The following is an 18,458-nucleotide window of genomic DNA, read 5'->3' on the forward strand; positions in this document are numbered from 1 at the left end:
GTGGTAACTATGGAGGCGCAAATCGCGGCGATCGTGCGGCAAATGACTGTTCTGACAGATGCGGTCAAAAATCTCCAACAGCAACCGACGCAGTTGCCGCAACCGCCGGCGGAACAACCGACGACGCATCCAATGCCGTCCAAAAGCAGCCGCCGACGCCTGCGTCAGCTCCCATCTCCTCCTCAAGAGCAGCCGCCTCAGCACTCCCACCGAGAAGGAGCGAGGCGGCCACGGCGTGACACTCACCGGTCTCGGCATCCCTCTCCTTCCCAGCTGGAGCGGGTGAAAAAGGGGAAGTGGCCGCGGACGCCGTCCGCCTCATTCTCACATTCTTCGGGAGGTTCGACTCCTGGGGTTTCTCAACACCGACGGTTGGACGACTACGAATGTAAGTTCGAAGAGATCGACCGGCGGCTTGCCCAACTCCAGGCGGATGGTCAGAAGTCTTCGAACGACGTTGACTTCCGAACCACCCAACCTCTCTCCCGATTCATCCTCGACGAACCGATCCCTAGTCGATTCAAAATGCCTCAGGTGGAGCCTTACGACGGCTCCACCGATCCAGTTGACCATCTAGAGAGCTACAAGACTCTCATGATGATCCAGGGGGCAATCGTGCCCTCCTCTGCATCGACTTCCCCGCAACGCTCCGTAAAGCCGCTCGGACCTGATATTCTGGCCTCCGCTCGGGGAGTGTCCACTCTTTCGGGCAGCTCGAGCATTCTTTCGTGGCCCACTTCAGCACCAGCCGGAAGCCGTCGCGAATCTCGGACAGTCTTTTCTCCCTCAAATAAGGAGAAAACGAGACGCTCCGACACTTTGTGGCCCGATTCAACGCGGCCACGCTTGAGGTCCGGGACCTCAACGAAGATATGGCTATCTCGGCCATGAAGAGGGGATTAAAGGGATCCCGGTTCACATATTCCTTGGACAAGACCCTCCCCCGGAAGTATGCCGAGTTGCTGGAGCGCACGTACAAATACATGCGCGCGGACGAAGGAGCTTCCGACCGATGCCTAACCGAAGGCGCGGGTCAAAAGGAGAAGCGGAAGAAGAATCGGGCTGCTGCTGAACCCAGCAGGCCCCCGACCGATAAACGGGTCTCGTCCCGACGACGGAGCCCGAGATCGCCCCAGCGCCGGAGTTCGAGACCGACGCATCGCAGGCATGACTCCTACACCCCTCTTTCCGCTCCACGTGCGCAGATCCTGATGGAGATTGAAAGAGCGGAATACCTGCGACGGCCCCCACCTTTGAAGGCCCTTACTGCCGCTTCCATCGGAGCCACGGTCACACCACCGAGCAATGCATCCAACTCAAGGATGAGATAGAAGACCTCATACGACGAGGATATCTCGGAAAGTATCTAAGGGACCCGTCAGCTCGGCCCCTTCCCGAACGACGACCCCAACCGACAGAAGAGGCAGCGAATAATCAGCCTACTACTGGAGTCATCAACATGATCTCCAGACGACTAGATCGAGGAACGACTGCTGAAGGGGAGTCGGTGAAGAGGCCGCGCCAGGACGATGTAATCATCTTTTCAGATGAGGATGCTCGGAGAATCCAAACACCCCATGATGACGTCGTTGTTGTCTCGACGACAATAGCAAATTATGATGTAAAAAGGATTCTTGTAGATAATGGAAGCTCAACCAATATTTTGTTTTACTCGGCCTTTTCCCGAATGCGACTGTCGACCGACCGACTCAGAAGAGTCTCTACGCCCCTAGTGGGTTTCGCCGGGGAAGCCGTCGCGGTGGAAGGTGAAATTACTCTTCCTGTGACAGCTGAGACTGAACCACGACAAAGCACCATCCACATGACTTTCACGGTCGTCCGAGTACCCTCGGCCTACAACGTCATACTTGGAAGATCCGGACTAAACGCCCTCAGGGCAATAGTCTCGACATACCATTTGCTGGTCCGGTTTCCGACTAAAAACGAAACCGGAAAAATGCGCGGAGATCAACAGCTCACTCGACGATGCTTCTAAATCTCTGCTCGAAGCAATGAATCGAAGGACTCCCTGACGGTCGACAAGCTGGACCAACGGAAAGAGGAGCGGGGTGAACCGGCTGAATAGCTGATTTCTATCCCGATGATCGAGAATCCTGAACAGGTCGTCTGGGTCGGATCGCAGTTGACCGACCCAGAGCGACGATATTTGATAGAACTATTGAAGGCTAACGCCGACGTATTCGCTTGGTCGGCAGCGGATATGACCGGCATACTCCCGGAAACAATGACTCACCGACTCAACATCGCCCCTGGCACGAAGCCAGTAAGACAGAAGAAACGATCTTTCGCTCTCGAAAGGCAGAAGGTCATCGACGAAGAAGTGGACAAGCTGCTCAAGGCAGGCTTCATTAGAGAAACCACATATCCCAACTGGCTCGCAAATATCGTCATGGTGAAGAAAGCCAACGGGAAGTGGAGGATCTGCATCGACTATACCGACTTGAATCGGGCCTGCCCGAAGGACAGCTTCCCACTGTCGAAGATCGACCAGCTGGTGGATGCGACGTCCGGTTATCAACTGCTCAGCTTCATGGACGCCTTTGCCGGATATAACCAAATCCGGATGGCACCCAAGGACGAGGAGCATACGGCCTTCGTGACCGCCAAGGGCCTTTACTGCTACAAAATGATGTCCTTCGGTCTGAAGAATGCCGGAGCTACCTACCAACGCCTCGTCAATAAGATCTTCAAAGATCGAATCGGACGCAACATGGAAGTGTACGTGGACGACATGCTGGTGAAGAGCGCGCAAGCTTCAGATCATGTCCAAGACTTGAGAGAAACCTTCCGCACTCTTCGGCGACATCGGATGAAGTTAAACCCGACTAAGTGCGCCTTCGGGGTAGCTTTGGGGAAGTTCCTCGGGTTCCTCATTTTCCAGTGCGGAATCGAGGCCAACCCCGAAAAGATAAAGACAATCATCGACATGCGGCACCCGAATACCAAAAAGGAGGTGCAGCAGCTCAATGGAAGAATCATCGTGCTCAGTCGATTCATCTCTCGGTCGGCTGAGAGGTGCCTCCCGTTCTTCAAAACCCTGAGGCAGACGAAAGACTTCTCGTGACCGGATGAGTGCCGACAAGCTTTTGAAGATCTGAAGAAGTATTTGACTTCTCCGTCCCTGCTTGTGAAGCCAGAGGTCGGGAAAACATTGTACCTCTATCTGGCCACCATCCCAGAGGCAGTTAGTTCGGTACTCATCCGGGAGAACGAGAGCCGAACTCACCAGCCCGTATACTATACCAGCAAAGTGCTCCACGGGGCCGAAACTCGGTACTCAATGGCAGAAAAGATGATATTTGCCCTGGTCGTATCTGTGCAGCGACTCCGTCCGTATTTCCAGGCACACGCCATCGTGGTTCTTACCGACCAGCCCCTGAGAGCAATCCTCCGTCGCCCCGATACATCAGGACGACTGGCGAAGTGGACGGTGAGGCTAAGCGAGTTTGACCTCCAGTACCGACCACGACCCGCATTGAAAGCCCAAGTCCTGGCCGACTTTATTGCGGAATGCCCGATAGTCGACCATACGTCGGAAGTTGGGGACTCCGAAGGAGCTGCGACTTCTAAATTTGACCCCGGGTCAATCTGGGTGTTACACATAGATGGAGCTTCCAATGCCCAGGGAAGCGGGGCCGGGTTCCTGCTCACCAACTCGGAGGGAGTAGTTACCGAGTACGCCCTCCGATTCAGCTTCAAGGCCTCCAACAATCAAGCCGAGTATGAAGCGCTCCTCACCGGCTTGAGGGTGGTGAAGAAGCTCGGGATCGACAGCCTCAGAGTCTTCTCCAACTCCCAGCTGGTTGTGGGGCAGGTCAGAGGCGAATTCGAAGCGCGGGACCTGACCATGGCGAAGTATCTCCAGAAGGTTAGAGATCTCGTGGCACACCTTAAGTATTTCGAGATCTTCTACATTCCCAGGACGGAGAATGCTCGGACCGATGCACTCTCCAGGCTTGCGACATCTGCCTACGGCGCTTTGGGTCGGACATTTGTAGAGAGCCTCAAGCAACCGAGCATCAACAGGGCTGAGGAGGTACTACAACTGACGATCGAGCCAAGCTGGATGGACCCGATCGTTCAGTATCTGACTGACGGAACCAGCCCCGAAAACTCTACAGAAGCCAGGCGACTCCGGTGGGCGGCCTCCCAATATGTCATGATGGACGGACGACTCTATAAAAGGTCGTTCTCCCTTCCCTTGCTACGGTGCTTGGGATCGATGGATGCCGACTACGCACTCAGGGAGGTGCACGAAGGGATCTGCGGGAGCCACCTGGAGGGCAAATCCTTGGCCTACAAAGTCCTACGGCAAGGTTACTACTGGCCCACCATGAAGAAAGATGCGGCTGACTTGGTTCGGAGGTGCGAGCCGTGTCAGAAGTACGCTAACTTACAACACCGGCCCGCCAACCAACTGACCGCCGTCGTCGCCCCATGACCCTTCGCCCAATGGGAGATTGACATACTCGGTCCTTTCCGTCCGGCGTTTGGCCAGAGAAAGTATATCGTTGTCGCCATCGACTATTTCACCAAGTGGATGGAGGCCGAACCCCTGGCACAAATCACCGAGCGCAAGATGGAAGACTTTGTTCAGAAAGCCATCATCTTTAGGTTCGGGCTACCGCATACCATCATCACCAACAATGGGCGACAATTCGACAATAATGATTTCAGAGAGTTTTGTGCGAGATTCCATATCACGCACAGGCTGACCTCGATCGGCCATCCACAGTCCAACAGAGAAGTCGAAGTGACCAACCGGACCATCCTGCATGGGTTGAAGACCCGACTGAACGAAGCCAAAGGCCTCTGGGTCGAAGAGTTGCACTCGATCCTGTGAGCATACCGAACGACACCCCGAGTCCCGATCGAGAAATCTCCTTTCAGCCTGGCCTATGAGACGGAAGCAATGATTCCACTAGAGATCGAGCTACCATCGACTAGGGTTGAGCAATACTGTGAATCGGGCAACTCTGAGTGTTGGAGGGCCGACTTGGACCTCCCGTCCGAGCTTCGATGCGAGGCTCAACTCCGCATGGCTTCCTACCGACAAAGAATGGCCCGATACTACAACGCTAAAGTTAGGCCAAAATCTTTCAGACCCGGAGATCTGGTTTTGAGGAAGGCGGAAGTCTCGAAGCCTCAGGATCAAGGAAAACTGTCCCCAAATTGGGAAAGACCATACAAGATTGCAGACACCTGTAGGCCGGGCGCCTACCGACTTGAAACCCTGGGAGGGACGGTCGTTCCTCGGACTTGGAATGCCGACAACTTGAAATTGTATTATCAATGAGTTCTGTACGCCCTCCTTGCTCGGAATACAATACAATTCCAAAACTCCGGAGTCTACAAAGTTTGGTCCTCCGTCGAAAGTCGGCTCTTGACAAGAGTACGAGCCTCAACGCCCCGACTTGATCCTAACGTCTTGTCGGGAATCTACGACACTACACCGAATCTATGACATGGTCGTTGAATCTACAGATCTACGCCGAGCCTACGGCTCGATCGCCGAACCAACGGCCTTCACCTCTAAGGGCAAGAGGCTTCGACTACCGTGACTGGCTAGCTTGGGCAAAACGCCAGGACAACCGCAGTCGCGTTCGCAACATGCCGACTTGGTCACGACCGGTCGAAGGATATTCGGCCTGCCGCCGTTTATCATACGCCATGACGTACCCGCCCGACCAAGGTCTGTGCAACAAGTATTCAACTTACGACGAACCGACCCGATCACGATCGGTCGAAGGATATTCGACTTGCCACCGTTTATCACATGTCCCGACGTGCACGCCCAACCAAGGGCCGGACAACGGATATTCGACTTATCATCGTTATCCCATCCGAATATGTTGGACGCCACTCGACTATCAGACCCTACGGGATGATCGTGCCGACGAGCTATGTTCAGTGATTAGCCGACACTCGGCCTAACGAACACGCCCGACCAATGTCCGGGCGACGGGCACTCGACCTACAATCGGTGCGACACTCGACCATCGGGATGCCGACCTGTGATTGGGGCTCGCGCTGACTTTGGCACGACGCATGCTACTAACCACTTTGGTCGGCTACGCTACACCCTACCGAACGTCCTAACGAAGTATGTCGGAGCTACGACCTATACACTCGGGGATGGCTCGGCAAATCAATCACTTTGGACCGCACGCAAAAAAGATGTGAAAAGTCTTTAATTTTGTTAAATTGGAATAACTTACAAAATTGGACCGAAGCCCGGTTACAAAATTGGGACGAAGCCCGATTACAAATATCAAAGACAAAACGAAAACGAAAAATACAAAGATAACGGAGCAGACACTCCGACTATTCGTCAGAGTCGACTTCTTGCACCGGGTAGAGTTCGGGAGCCACCGGCGTGCCCGCTCGGGTCGGGAAAGGACCGGGAGTTGGAGCCGCCTCACCTTCGACAATTTGTTTCGTCGGCAGTAGGTCGGCCTCCCCCTCTGCGGCTTGGACCTCCGCCCCTGGAGGGACGATGCCGTTCAAGTCGAGCTCCGGGTGCAGACTCTGGATCGCATCCCAGACGTCCTCGTAGCCCACCCGATAGGAGGCAAAGTCGTTCTCCAGGAGCTCCTCCCAGTACTCGCCCGAGCCTCGGAAGTCCTCCACCGCCCGACTCAGTGCCTCCTTGGCCGACTCCGCCTCCGCCTTCGCTATGTCGGCGTCGGCTTGGGTGGAGGACAAGTTCTCCTCGGCCTTAGAGAGGTTCTCTAGGCTAACACGAAGCTGTTCACGCTCGGCCTCGAGCTCCCTGACGTAGCCGTCCCGCTCGCGCCGCAGTCGGTGGACGGAGCGGATTTTGCGCCGAACTTGCTCCCGAGCCGACTGAAGCTCGGTCTCCGAGGCGGCTAGACCGTTGGTAAGTCAGGAGATCTCCTCCTCGAGCCTAGCCTCCCGGTCGACCGACGACTTCAGCTGATCGACCAACGTCGCCTTCTCAGCTTCGGCGGCCCCGGCCCTATTCTTCCAGGCCGCCCGGAGATCGCCGAACCTCCGATACCCGACCTCCAGCTCGGACATGTTGTAGATCAGCTGCAAGTAACAGGCCGATTGTCAGAAGACCGAACTGATAGAAAACAATAACGAAGATGAAAAGGGAAGAAGAGGAGCTCACCTGGATCATAGTCGGGTAGAAGGAAGAAAGCATGTCAGTCACCCGCCGACTCCTCATGATCTCTCGGTCGGCTGGGAGGATGGTCGCCTGACACAACATCCTGGCCAAATCGTGGTTGGCCAGGGCCGACGCTCCTTCGGGAAGCTGGACATCGGACGATGCGGTGCGGCCGGCCGACCTTATGTCGTCGCCCGACGCCATCGGAGCCTTCCCTCGTTCGGCCGCTCAGGCTCGGAAATCAGAAAAAGACGGGAAGCTCGAGCTCGACTGGGTCCCTCCCGAGGCCGCGAAGGCTGCCGATGCAGGTCGTTCGGGCTCGCGTGTTTCGGTCCGAACCTCTTCTGTGGGCGGTGGAGCCGACACCCCTTCGGCTGCTCCCTCAGCCGTCCCTTCCTCGGACGGCGCTTCGGATGGCACCCCGGACACCGACAGGGCTATGACCGGCTTATAGCCCGACGCCCGTTCGGTGTCGGGCTGCCCTGCCGCCGTCGCAATGTCAGTCGGCGATGATATCTGGGACCTCTTGGGAGGCCGCGAGGGTCCGGCTCCGGGCGCCGGCCTCTTCCTCGCCGTATGTTGCCGAATGTCGGCATCTGTCAGCCTCACCCTCAGCGGCATACCTGCAATTTCAACAGAGGATCAGCACAAGTCCAAAGACGGATAAAGAAAACAAAAACGACCGACCAACCAAACAGTACCTAAATGGGGAACTGAAATCAGGCCGGCATCGTACAGAGCTTGCTCGGTGACGAGCTTCCTCTGCTTCGGTACCGACACATCCTTCAGTCGGTGAAAATCCTCTCGATCTCCAGCCTCCACCTGACTGTTTTCATTCGACTGAGTCCGAGAGTCGCCCCAGCGGGAAGGGAACCCCCAAGATAGCGAGGAGGAAGCAAAGAAAAACTGGTTCTTCCATCCGTGGATCGACGATGGAAGACCAGTGATGAACGAGAGACCCTTCCGGGGACTAAAGAACCACCACCCTCGGGCTTTCGGGTGGAGTCGGAGGACAAAGAACGCCCGGAAGAAGGAAATACGAGGATAGGTCGGCAAAAGCCGACACAGCAAGGCAAAGCTGATTATCAGCCGAACTGAGTTCGGCGCCAGTTGCGCCGGACAGAGCCCGTAGTAATCCAAGACGTTCCAGACGAACTCCGGAATCGGAAAACGAAGACCTGCCCGAAGGTCCTCAACATAGAAAGCCACCTGGCCCGGAGGCGGGTTGTTAACCCGTCCCTCAGCCCCAGGGGCGAAGAGCTCGAACTGCTTCGGGATGCTGTACTGTTCCCTGAGCCGTTCAACGTTTGTCCCCGAAAGTGAAGAAACCTCCACCTTCGGGGTCGATCGGGAGTCATCAGTCGGGTTCCCCGACTGCTCCCTCGAGGAGAGGTTCTAGCCATGGCACTAGCCCCTGAAAGGAGAATAAAAAGAAAATGACAAGGAAGGAAGGACACAAGGAGACAAGAACGGAAAAAACTTCGAGGAGAGCTCAAAAGAAGAGGATGGAGATAACTACCTGGAACTAGGGGACAACTCGATAGAGCCTCAGCGCCAGAAAAAAGATCTGCAACAGAAAGTGAAGTTTTGGATGCAAGTGGCCGCATATATATAAGGCCCTTCAACGGTCGAGATGAAAGCGCGCCGAACGAGGGCTTCCCGGATGACGACACGTGATGGCATCCGGGCCCTTCCTCGGTCCGACTATTCGACGCACCCGCCTCCAGATCAAGCCACGTCACCTCCATCCACGAGAACAGTTTCGGCCCAATAGCCCCCTGACACGTGGTGGATAAGCCGCGTCTCGGGATTCGCTAACCGACGGTGGTTCATGTTCCCAAGGAGATGGCGGTTCATGTTCCCAAAGAGACGGCGGTTCATGTTCCCAAGGAGACGGCGGCTCATGTTCCCAATGGGACGTCTGACATCAGATCGTTCTTTGATACGGTCACCAGAGTCGGAGCGTGACATGATGGATGACCACTCCTTTCGCCCGAAGCCGTCGCCCACGTGAAAACGCTGGCCAACACGACATCCGACTCAGGAGTGGGGAGGCAACTATTGGGATATACCGACTGACCCCTGCACGCCGACTTACCCTCGGACCTATCCGACCGACGCCCGACTCTACCGACCGACGACTCCGATCGACGACTGCCGACAATATCTGGCCGGGGGTATGTCGGCCGATTAGATCCATACTGTTCCCGGTCGACCAAGCAGTCGAATCCGAAATACCGACTCACTGTCGGGGGGAGTGGCAGCCGACGTCCGACTCCAGCAATGCACCAGACCAGCCGACGGTGTTTTCGGGTCATTGTCCGATGTCCCGACAGTCGAATACCGACGTATAGTCGGTCAGTCCCCCCCAACGTCGTACGACTGCTATGAGCTGTTGTCCTGACAAGGACATGCGGCGTGGCCGCCCTAAGACATTGTCCTACCAAGGACACAGATCAATCCCGGCGACTTGACAGCCCACGGTGATTTGACAGCCCACGATAATTTGGCAGCACACGGTGATTTGATAACTCCCCAGTTGTCTGCACTATTAATGGCAGGACCATGCCGCGTTCTACCATAAAATGGGGTAAAGCAACAGTGTTGGTAAGGCTAAGCTCCCTACGCTCTTGAGCTCTCTCTCTCTCTAACTCTCTCCCGCTGAGTTCCTGATTTTTCACTGTTGCTTAGTCTCCTCTCTGACTTGACCGTCGGAGGGTCCCCACCGGAGGCATCTCCGATCTGTGAGGACTTCTCTTGCAGGTGCGCGATGTCGGCGATCGGGCGACGGGGGGGGGGGGGGGGATTGGCCGCAACAGCTGACATTTGAAACATGTCTTATACCACATCATGGTCCAAATTTCTACAACCAATAAAACAAGAGGGTACAAATTGGATCACCCAGATGGAATTTTCTTTTTTGTTTTCCAATCTAGCATTTCAATTCAAAGATTCCTTTTTTGTGATACATTTATTAATTTTTTCCACTCAATCAGCGCCAAGTAGCAGTCTGCAATGCCGCAAAAGAACAACTTTTCCTAAAGTCTAAAGATGATTAAATTTCAGATTCTGCTGGTCGACAGCCAATACAAGAACCATAATATTTTATGTAGAAACTACGATGGCACAAGGAAAGAAACAAATAGAGATTCCATGGCCAACTTACTTGCCACACTGTTGACAGTACCGCTTGGGCTCCCCATCAAGAACAACCGAAGGAGCATACGCACACCGGAGACACACCCGGTGCCGCTGGTGGTACCCCTTCAGCTCGCCGATGTCGGCCTCGCACCCGGGCACCTGACACCGAAGAGGCCCTATCGACGGCCCCCCCGTCCTCGCCCGCTTCTTTCCCTTACTACTCTCCACTCCCGGCACCGCCACCTCCGCCCCTTCCCCTTCATCCCCCGCCGCCTCCTCCGCCTCTGGGCACGAGCAAGGGATCCGACCCTCCAAGTAATTCGAGCATACCAACCTGACGTCCCGCTTCCGGACGCGATCCACGCTGCCGGCCGCACGAGGCGGAGGAAGCGGTGGCGGCGCCGCCGCCGCCGCGTCGTCTTGGGGGCGGTCCTCTAGGCCGTCCCAGGGGAGGAAGAGCGGGCCGTCGTCGTAGATGGTGAAATCCAGCAGGCCTCCCCATTCCAAGGCGGCTGTCACCGTCGTCGTCACCGCCGGACCCGGCTCCGCCCCTTCGCCGGCCACGCCGTCCGAATTCTCCATTTCCGAAACCCTATCCCCAGGAGACGAAGAGCGAGAAAAGTCTAAAGCAGTTCTCTTCTTCCTTTGTGGGAGGAGCCGTCGCTGTTATAGTTTGAGACGAGGGCGGGGCGAAAGAACAGTGGGCGAGCAATTCTATTGTGAGGCTGCTCTCATAAACGTTTCTACGCGAGTAACATATCTTCCGTCGCAATGAAAACTTCTGGCGGCAGATGCTTTCCCGCATATAAAATTTCTGCAGATAGATCTCGAGCCGGCAGGGCCGTCCACTTGGTTGGACCATCAACCCGAAAGCGAGCGAGAGAACGGATAGGGGGGCTGCAATTTGCTACACCATGTCGACATGGTCCGGAATATAATATTCCGCGTGAATATGATATTCCAATTGACAGCGACTGCGAACGCCATGATTCATGCAGCTATCTGCGTTACTCTGTGAAGTTTATACCTGATCTTGTGTTGTATAAGCTTTTTGCGACCGTTGGATGATGGCGTCCATTGATGCATTCAGATAGAGACATTAAAAAAACAGAGTATAAGAGTCGGTGGGACGTGACGTCAGAATGGAAGAGTGACATTTTTGCTTTATTGGGATCAGCTGCACATTTTATACCGCAGCATTGGTGGTGGAACCAATGGGATCCACAGGCTGCAGGTGCGCAATGTGATCCAAGTATAAGTGGGCAAAGTATGCTTGGGCTACACGGTGTTTTATGTTCGGGATGAGCATCTGATTATCCAGTGTACGGTCATGGAGTTGGGGATCCGGCTTTGGACGCGGACGACCAGCACCGGCATGGGGACCGTGCCATGCACAAAACGGCGCATGGGTGACACAAGCCATGACGTTGTTTAATCTACGATGGATCAAATGGTGGCCTTAAACTAAATGAGAGAGGACAAATAAGTGTTGACATCCCGGTTGTTGAGAACGTGAACAAAACAAGTTAAGGTGCAAGTTGTTCAGCATCTCATATTGGTTGTGAAATCAAAATCCGATCTTGAACATGTAACCCAGGTCATTGAATTCTAGTATACTCAAGCTTATTTTCCTACAACATTCCAATTATGCTTGATATTAAGCCATAAGCAGTTTGATGGAAGCCTAATTGATCAAATCAATGAGTTACTGTATGTCTGGAGGGACGAGGGACTTGCAATTTATTTTATAAATTAATCTATTTGAATTAACCCTATCAAGAGAGTGTTTTGTTTATGTGGATCCATTGTTTCTAGGATGTTCGAGAGCCAATTGTTAATTATCCCTTTATTATAAGGTCCCGTTTGACTGAGAGACATCAAGGTTGGATGATGATGCAGCCGAGAATAATGGGGGAAGGAAGATGATGCAAAAGGTTGGATGACAAGCTTGTAGAGAAGGTTTTCTTGTGATCTATTTTTTATTGTTTAACTCATTGTGTAAAGGATGGGGTCATCTTGGTTTGTGCCCAGTTGGGACAATTTTCCATTGAATCACTAGGTTCGCAAATCCTTTATATGACCATTTCTCATTTGAAAAAGTGGATAGATGTTTCTCTAAAAAGCGGACTTGTTTTTTACCTCAAAAAAAAAAAGGTGGACATGTTTCAAACCATGGAATGGGAGATTGTGGTCACCATTGCCATACATGACTGACCTGAACCATTCCATGTTGGTTTTGCCCATTTTAGGTCTTAGAGGTCTTTCTTGTTCTTGCCCAGTTTAGGGACTTCAAGATTTGTATGTTGCTTATTATTGTTACTATTTTAGGAGAAGAGCTATTCCTGAATTCGGTGTTTGATCCCATTCCTTTAGGTCCATTCATCGTGTGCTCGTTTCAATGATTGATTCATGAAAATGAGATAATTTGATTGATATGGTGCACGGCCATCTTGATGCACACAATGCAAGAAATAATTTATCGATGAAGGATAGGACAGTTGATAGAGTGAGAGAAATTATATCTTATACTGTGTGCATCATGTGACCGTGTATCATATCAATAATCATATCTTCTTTTTTGGATCATATTCATGATATATTTATCTCGATGATTGATCCATATGAAGGAGACGCGATGATTGGCATGGTGCATGTTCATCTCAGTGCATATAGTATATGATATAATTTGCTAGATGGGAATTGGGGTGGAGGAGTAAGGTTAGATGCAATTAACCTATCATATATATTATAAATAAATTTTGAAAAAATACCATATCAATATTTTAAACTTAAAATTTTTGCAACCATGCCAACAATGGTGTATTAAGATGGTTAAGCAATAATGCGTCGAGATGGTTGTAAAATTTTTCAAATTAAAATATCAATATAGTATTTTTTGTTAATTGTATTTACAGCAAATGTGGTAAACTAAATCTATTTAAAGATTTTCCATCAAATCAACATAAATTATTTTTTATGGAGAGGAGCAGCTGTCCTCAGTGGCGTGCATAGCCATAAGGTGTAGGAAGTAATTTATCTAATTCAGGGTATGCAAACTTACTCAAGGTACAAAAGAGGCGTGGGGGAGTTGGTGAAGTGGACCAGGGTTGAGCCCCACTTCCGGCGACTTCGACCAATTCCGAGTCCAAAGGCAGGAAAGGAGTCGCTCTGGAGCAAGCTGGGAGTGGTTTTCGTGTGATCATGCAGCCATGCAGTTGAACTTCTAGAAGAGTCGCTGTCTAAAGGAACCAAGAGACTTTCGAAGCAAATGCAAAACAGATCTTTGAAAACGCATCTCTAAAAACTTTAAAATAGGTAAAAAATTTAAAAATTACTCTTTCTATTTTTGATTATTATAGATCAATATAAATAATTTAAAATGGTACTTGGTGTTAATCTGACCTGATCTATTTTTTTTTCAAATAAATATAATCTAATATATATATTAAAAAATAAAAAATAAGAAAAAATTAAATTGCAAATAAAGCTATCCACATAGATAGCTCATTTTTTTTCTATGCATGTCATGTGGACTCTTCTATTTCAAAGCATTGAATGTACATATTTTATTCTTAATGAATGAAATTAAAAATTATTTATATTCATTAACTAATGTTATTAAAATTTTCAGTTCTAAATATTAAGAATATGAATGGATATATTATTCATAATTTATATGATAAAAATATTAAATTTTATTTATATTTGATATTATTAAAATTTTTATAAATATTAAAGATATAAATGGATATGTTATTAAATTTTTTTTATAAATATAATCAATTATATGATTATAACCTATAAAACGTGCAGGTTTAAAAACTAGATAACGATAAAGTGGAAAGAATTTATCAAAAATAATAATAATAATAAAGTGGAAAGCCGGAGACAGTGACACTTGTGCAATTGGATGATTCTAGAAGTGACTAATTTTGCCTCTAGATTTGGTCAGAATTTGTGGATATGTATTATGTGTATGTAAATAAACTAAGCTTTTCATTTGCTGCGTAGAAGCCTGTATCAGTTATGGAGTTAACTGAGACCGACTAGCAAAATAACTCGGAGAGTTGCAATGCAAAAAGGACACTATTTGTTAATAATAGAGCATGTTAATGCTGAACCTTCCTGGTCTTTCTAGATAAACACTATCGGTTGGCTTGGCTGATGTGATAACGAAACAGTGAACATTAGAAAAATAATGATCGTAAATTATCTAAAATAAAGATTCATATCGTATACAATCCTCCAAACATCATATAAATGCCGGTATTAATATATTTGATAATCATTAAAATTTATTACTTAATATATAATAAAAACTTATCTAATAATATATTTTATTTATTATAATTTATTATTTATTATATTATAGTTAAGAATAATTTTAAAAACAAGTATCATATGGAGCCAGTATAATTGATGCCAGTGTTAGTATTGCGAATTTTTACATAAGAGCTCTCATATAATATTTTATTCATTATGTAAATATTAATGTTAATAATAAAAATTTTGCTTGAGTAAACTAAAAAAATATTATTTAATATACATCAAAAATTTAATTATAAATATATTTTTTATTATATTTATTATATTATTATTTATATTTTTAAGATAGCTAGAAAAAGAGGGAAAAAACTATATCCTGAGTATCCAGTGGGACTCCACCGTTGACACTATTTGGCTATTACTAAATCTTATTATTTAACATTTAATAAAAAAAGTATTGACACTTTTATTTAGTATTATTTGTTAGATTATTATATTATTTTTAGAAAATATGTTAGGTATCGTAACTATTTATAAACTTCATTATTTTCTACGGTGGACGAGATAGTGTTCGTCCACATCAAAATATTATGCGTGTCCCTGAAATTGTGAATCATTAAAAAGCACTGGCTTCTTCTAGACTGCGTGGCTTGGGATGCCGAAACACGACGAAATTATTGCATGAACCAGGTGCAAGTGAACCTGGGCAAATCTCGGAGCATATGCACGGTGAGGAGCGCGCAATCGGGAATCGATGAAATACAAGGGGCCGCGTGGCGGGCTATTCATCGTGGGATTTGCGCGGTCCAACTGCACCTGGTGCATGCAATATGGAGGCCCGAAACACCGACTCAAACAAAACTCACAAAATCACATCCGTCCAATAAAGCAAGCCAACCCAGCATCCGACGGCTTATACTTCGCCACGTTTGCAATCCGCTTGACGGGCCCTCCACCCAATAGCATCCCTCGGCGTGCCCTATATATAAGCGCACCCAGCCACCCTTTAGCGCTCATTTCCCCTCCTGGTAGCTTAGAAAGCAATACAAGGAGCGCGGAAGGGAGCGATGAGTTCGACGGGCGCGACGAAGGGTGGTCGTGGGAGGCCGAAGGCCTCGAAGGCGGTGTCCCGATCCCAGAAGGCCGGTCTTCAGTTCCCCGTCGGCCGGATTGCCCGCTTCCTCAAGGCCGGCCGTTACGCCGAGCGCGTTGGAGCCGGCGCCCCCGTCTACCTCTCGGCCGTTCTGGAATACCTCGCCGCCGAGGTTTCGCTCCCCATCCCCCTCTCTTATGCTTCTTGAAGGGTTAGGGTTTCGATCTTGGTCTAAAGATCGCGTCTTTGGGTTTTCTTTCTTTCTTTTTCAGGTGCTGGAGCTGGCGGGGAACGCGGCGAGGGACAACAAGAAGAACAGGATAATTCCAAGGCACATTCAGCTGGCGATCAGGAACGATGAGGAGCTGAGCCGGCTTCTTGGAGGTGTGACGATCTCCAATGGGGGGGTCCTGCCGAACATTCACCAGGTTCTGCTGCCGAAGAAGCAAGGAGGAAAGGGGAAGGGAGGCGAGATCGGGTCCATGTCTCAGGAGTTTTAGGCTTTCTTTTTTGCCTTGTTTTGGTGATGTTGTGAGGCTCTTTTTTGATCTGCTTGTAGGCAGAGATGTAATTAAAAGATTTTAGTTACTGAATCTGAAGAATTTTTTTTTTCTTTTCTTTTCTCTTAACTGTTTGTATTTTTGACACTGAGGCGTCGTTTGGATCGGGGATATAGGTGGTTTATCTCTGTTTAATCCCGGGATAAATGTCAAATGCTGTGAACTGACGGGAGAATAATTCTTGCCACGCTCTCCGTTCGACGGCAGGATTAAAGGCCAAGCTATACCGTGGGGAAGCTGGTGTGGACTTAAGCGCGGGTTTAACGAGGCTCTTTTGGTTGGCTCTATCTCCAATTTAATCCTGGTCACTTCCTCTTTACTCCGCTCTCAGTCCACCCACTGCCATGGCCTTCTTCTCCGATTCGCCTCCGATATTAGTCGAGTGTCTTCGTTTATTCCGCCATTAAGTTCGCCTTATTCGCGCTCGACTACCCAAATCCTTTCTTCTTCCCTCCCCAGTTCTTGCCGTTTGTTATTTTTTACGCAGGTTTTGGGGCCCGAGAAAAGGAGAGGGACCGCGAGTGTATGGTATATAATACCATAACGCGCTTTATGATATCTTACCATATATTATATTTGACTTACATATATATAATGGAGATGGCAAGAGCAAACCAGCTCGATATTATAAAATAGAAATTACTCTATTTATTTCCGACAAAGTTTTTTTTTAATCTTTTGTCGGCGTCTAAATATGCAAATGTGGGTAAATGCAATCATGGTTTGATTTAACAATCAGTCATGAACAAAAAAAGGGAAGTTTTATATCCATTTATACTGGTATACGTATGTTTTCGGAGGCTTTTGAGCGGATTTTGGTCGATGGCGACTGCTAAAATGTCGTGACCCACAATTCTTACTGGAGGTTGACGTTAGAACTGGACTTGCTCTGCTGGGCCCACCAAATTCTGACTCAAATGGTACTACCTAGCCTAACATCAAAACGTGAGACCCATGAACAAACAAATTGAGCTTATTCTGGTGTTGGGTTTTGTCTGGGTACTGTGGGACTCATGTGGGAGTGGTTGTACCAGCTAGCTAGGTCTCGTCAATATCAGTCTTGCATGTCCTTTTGAATGGATGGTGTTTCGCTTGGGAGGCGATGCCTCTGAACTACGACATCAGCCTCGTTGATAGTTCAGCTGACACCAAGGGTCCAACAATTGATGGTGACGCGCTGAGGCTCTACCATGTCTCTCATCTCTGGCATACATTCAACTGCCATGAAACTGGTCTTCTCAGGTTGTTTGATCTTAAAATTAGGCCGTTTCCTGTTCTTACATTCATTTGGTCTTTCTTCTATGCTTCTGTTTTTCGTTGTAAGATTTTTACATAACAAATTTGATGGTTTTGAGAAAAGAAAGAAAAATGGTAACGTAAATATTCAGCTGATGGGCTCAAAGACCAAGCCAGGGTTGGAGGAGATTGATTAGCGCCGTTGCTTCTTTCTGACTCGATGATACGGTGGAGTAGCATTATCAAGTAGCTCGAAATGAGTGTCCTGCTGCTTTCATCGGCAGATGCCAAGTCGAAACTTCAGTCGCTCACAAAGAAAGTCCATATGCCAGATGTTGTGATGTAGAGAGTGTTTCTTTAGTCTCATATCGGTTATAAATCAAGAGAAAATATGGTTTATATGGATTGGAACCTTCTCTCCCAATATGAGGCGCCTTTTAAAAGACAAAATCGTGAGGCTCTAAATAATCAAGATTCATTGAAGCCTAAAGACCCATTGAAGCTTAAAGATGATCATGAGTCAAAGCGGACAATACCTCACGTATACGAAGGCAAAGGCATAACCCAACCATCTGAGTCATTCGACTCTTTAACCCATGACCACAACATTGGCGCCGTCTGTGAGATTGCCTCCTATCCACACATACTCCTTCTTGACTGGAGGGGCTGTATTGTGGTGTAGAGAGGACTTCTTTAGTCCCACATCGGTTATGAGTCAAGAGAAAATATGGCTTATATGGATTGGAACATTCTCTCCCAACGTGAGGTGCCTTTTAAAGGACAAAACCGTGAGCCTCTAAATGATCAAGGCCCATTGAAGCCTAAAGGTCCACTGAAGCCTAAAGATGGTCATGAGTCAAAGCGGACAATATCTCACGTATGCGGAGGTGGAAGCATAAGCCAACCATCTGAGCCATTCGATTTCTTGATCCATGACCACAACACCAGAAAATAAGGTGGTTCTTCTTTGGTGAAGAACCCTCCGATACTTAAATTAGTGACAGTTGGA

General features: G+C 49.1%; 2 protein-coding genes and 1 long non-coding RNA gene across 10 annotated transcripts in view; 1 reads left to right on the top strand and 2 right to left on the bottom strand.

The window, feature by feature from the left end:
- LOC105039790 (squamosa promoter-binding-like protein 9) overlaps positions 1 to 10,970 on the bottom strand; it is a 36,127-nt gene extending 25,157 nt beyond the window's left edge. For 2 of the 8 annotated variants that reach the window (XM_073249641.1, XM_073249644.1), the window contains exon 1: positions 10,320 to 10,969. In XM_073249641.1, the coding sequence (XP_073105742.1) occupies positions 10,320 to 10,876 (557 nt within the window). In that variant the 5' untranslated portion in view covers positions 10,877 to 10,969. Of the gene's footprint in view, positions 1 to 10,319 lie in introns of all 8 variants that reach the window. The other 6 variants (XM_073249630.1, XM_073249637.1, XM_010916061.4 and 3 more) reach the window with 6 other exon arrangements.
- LOC140854151 (uncharacterized) lies at positions 6,200 to 10,313 on the bottom strand. The gene is made up of 2 exons (XR_012137291.1): positions 7,157 to 10,313; positions 6,200 to 7,074 (listed from the first exon to the last, which is right to left on the bottom strand). It is a non-coding gene; the product is annotated as an uncharacterized lncRNA (long non-coding RNA).
- A 4,613-nt stretch (positions 10,971 to 15,583) lies between the features above and the next one.
- LOC105039792 (histone H2AX) lies at positions 15,584 to 16,269 on the top strand. The gene is made up of 2 exons (XM_010916064.3): positions 15,584 to 15,825; positions 15,926 to 16,269. Exons 1-2 carry the CDS (start codon positions 15,628 to 15,630, stop codon positions 16,151 to 16,153), a joined length of 426 nt encoding a protein of 141 aa, XP_010914366.1. The 5' UTR covers positions 15,584 to 15,627; the 3' UTR covers positions 16,154 to 16,269.
- The last annotated feature ends 2,189 nt before the right edge of the window (positions 16,270 to 18,458 follow it).

This window comes from Elaeis guineensis, chromosome 1, assembly GCF_000442705.2.
Source record: "Elaeis guineensis isolate ETL-2024a chromosome 1, EG11, whole genome shotgun sequence".
Lineage (NCBI taxonomy): Eukaryota > Viridiplantae > Streptophyta > Magnoliopsida > Arecales > Arecaceae > Elaeis > Elaeis guineensis.

What these genes read in the sequence shown, in the direction of transcription:
- LOC105039792 (XM_010916064.3), top strand. Translation starts at nt 15,628, where the DNA reads ATGAGTTCGACGGGCGCGACGAAGGGTGGTCGTGGGAGGCCGAAGGCC. An exon ending in TGGAATACCTCGCCGCCGAG is followed by an intron (nt 15,826 to 15,925) that starts GTTTCGCTCCCC and finishes TTTCTTTTTCAG; the next exon opens with GTGCTGGAGCTGGCGGGGAA.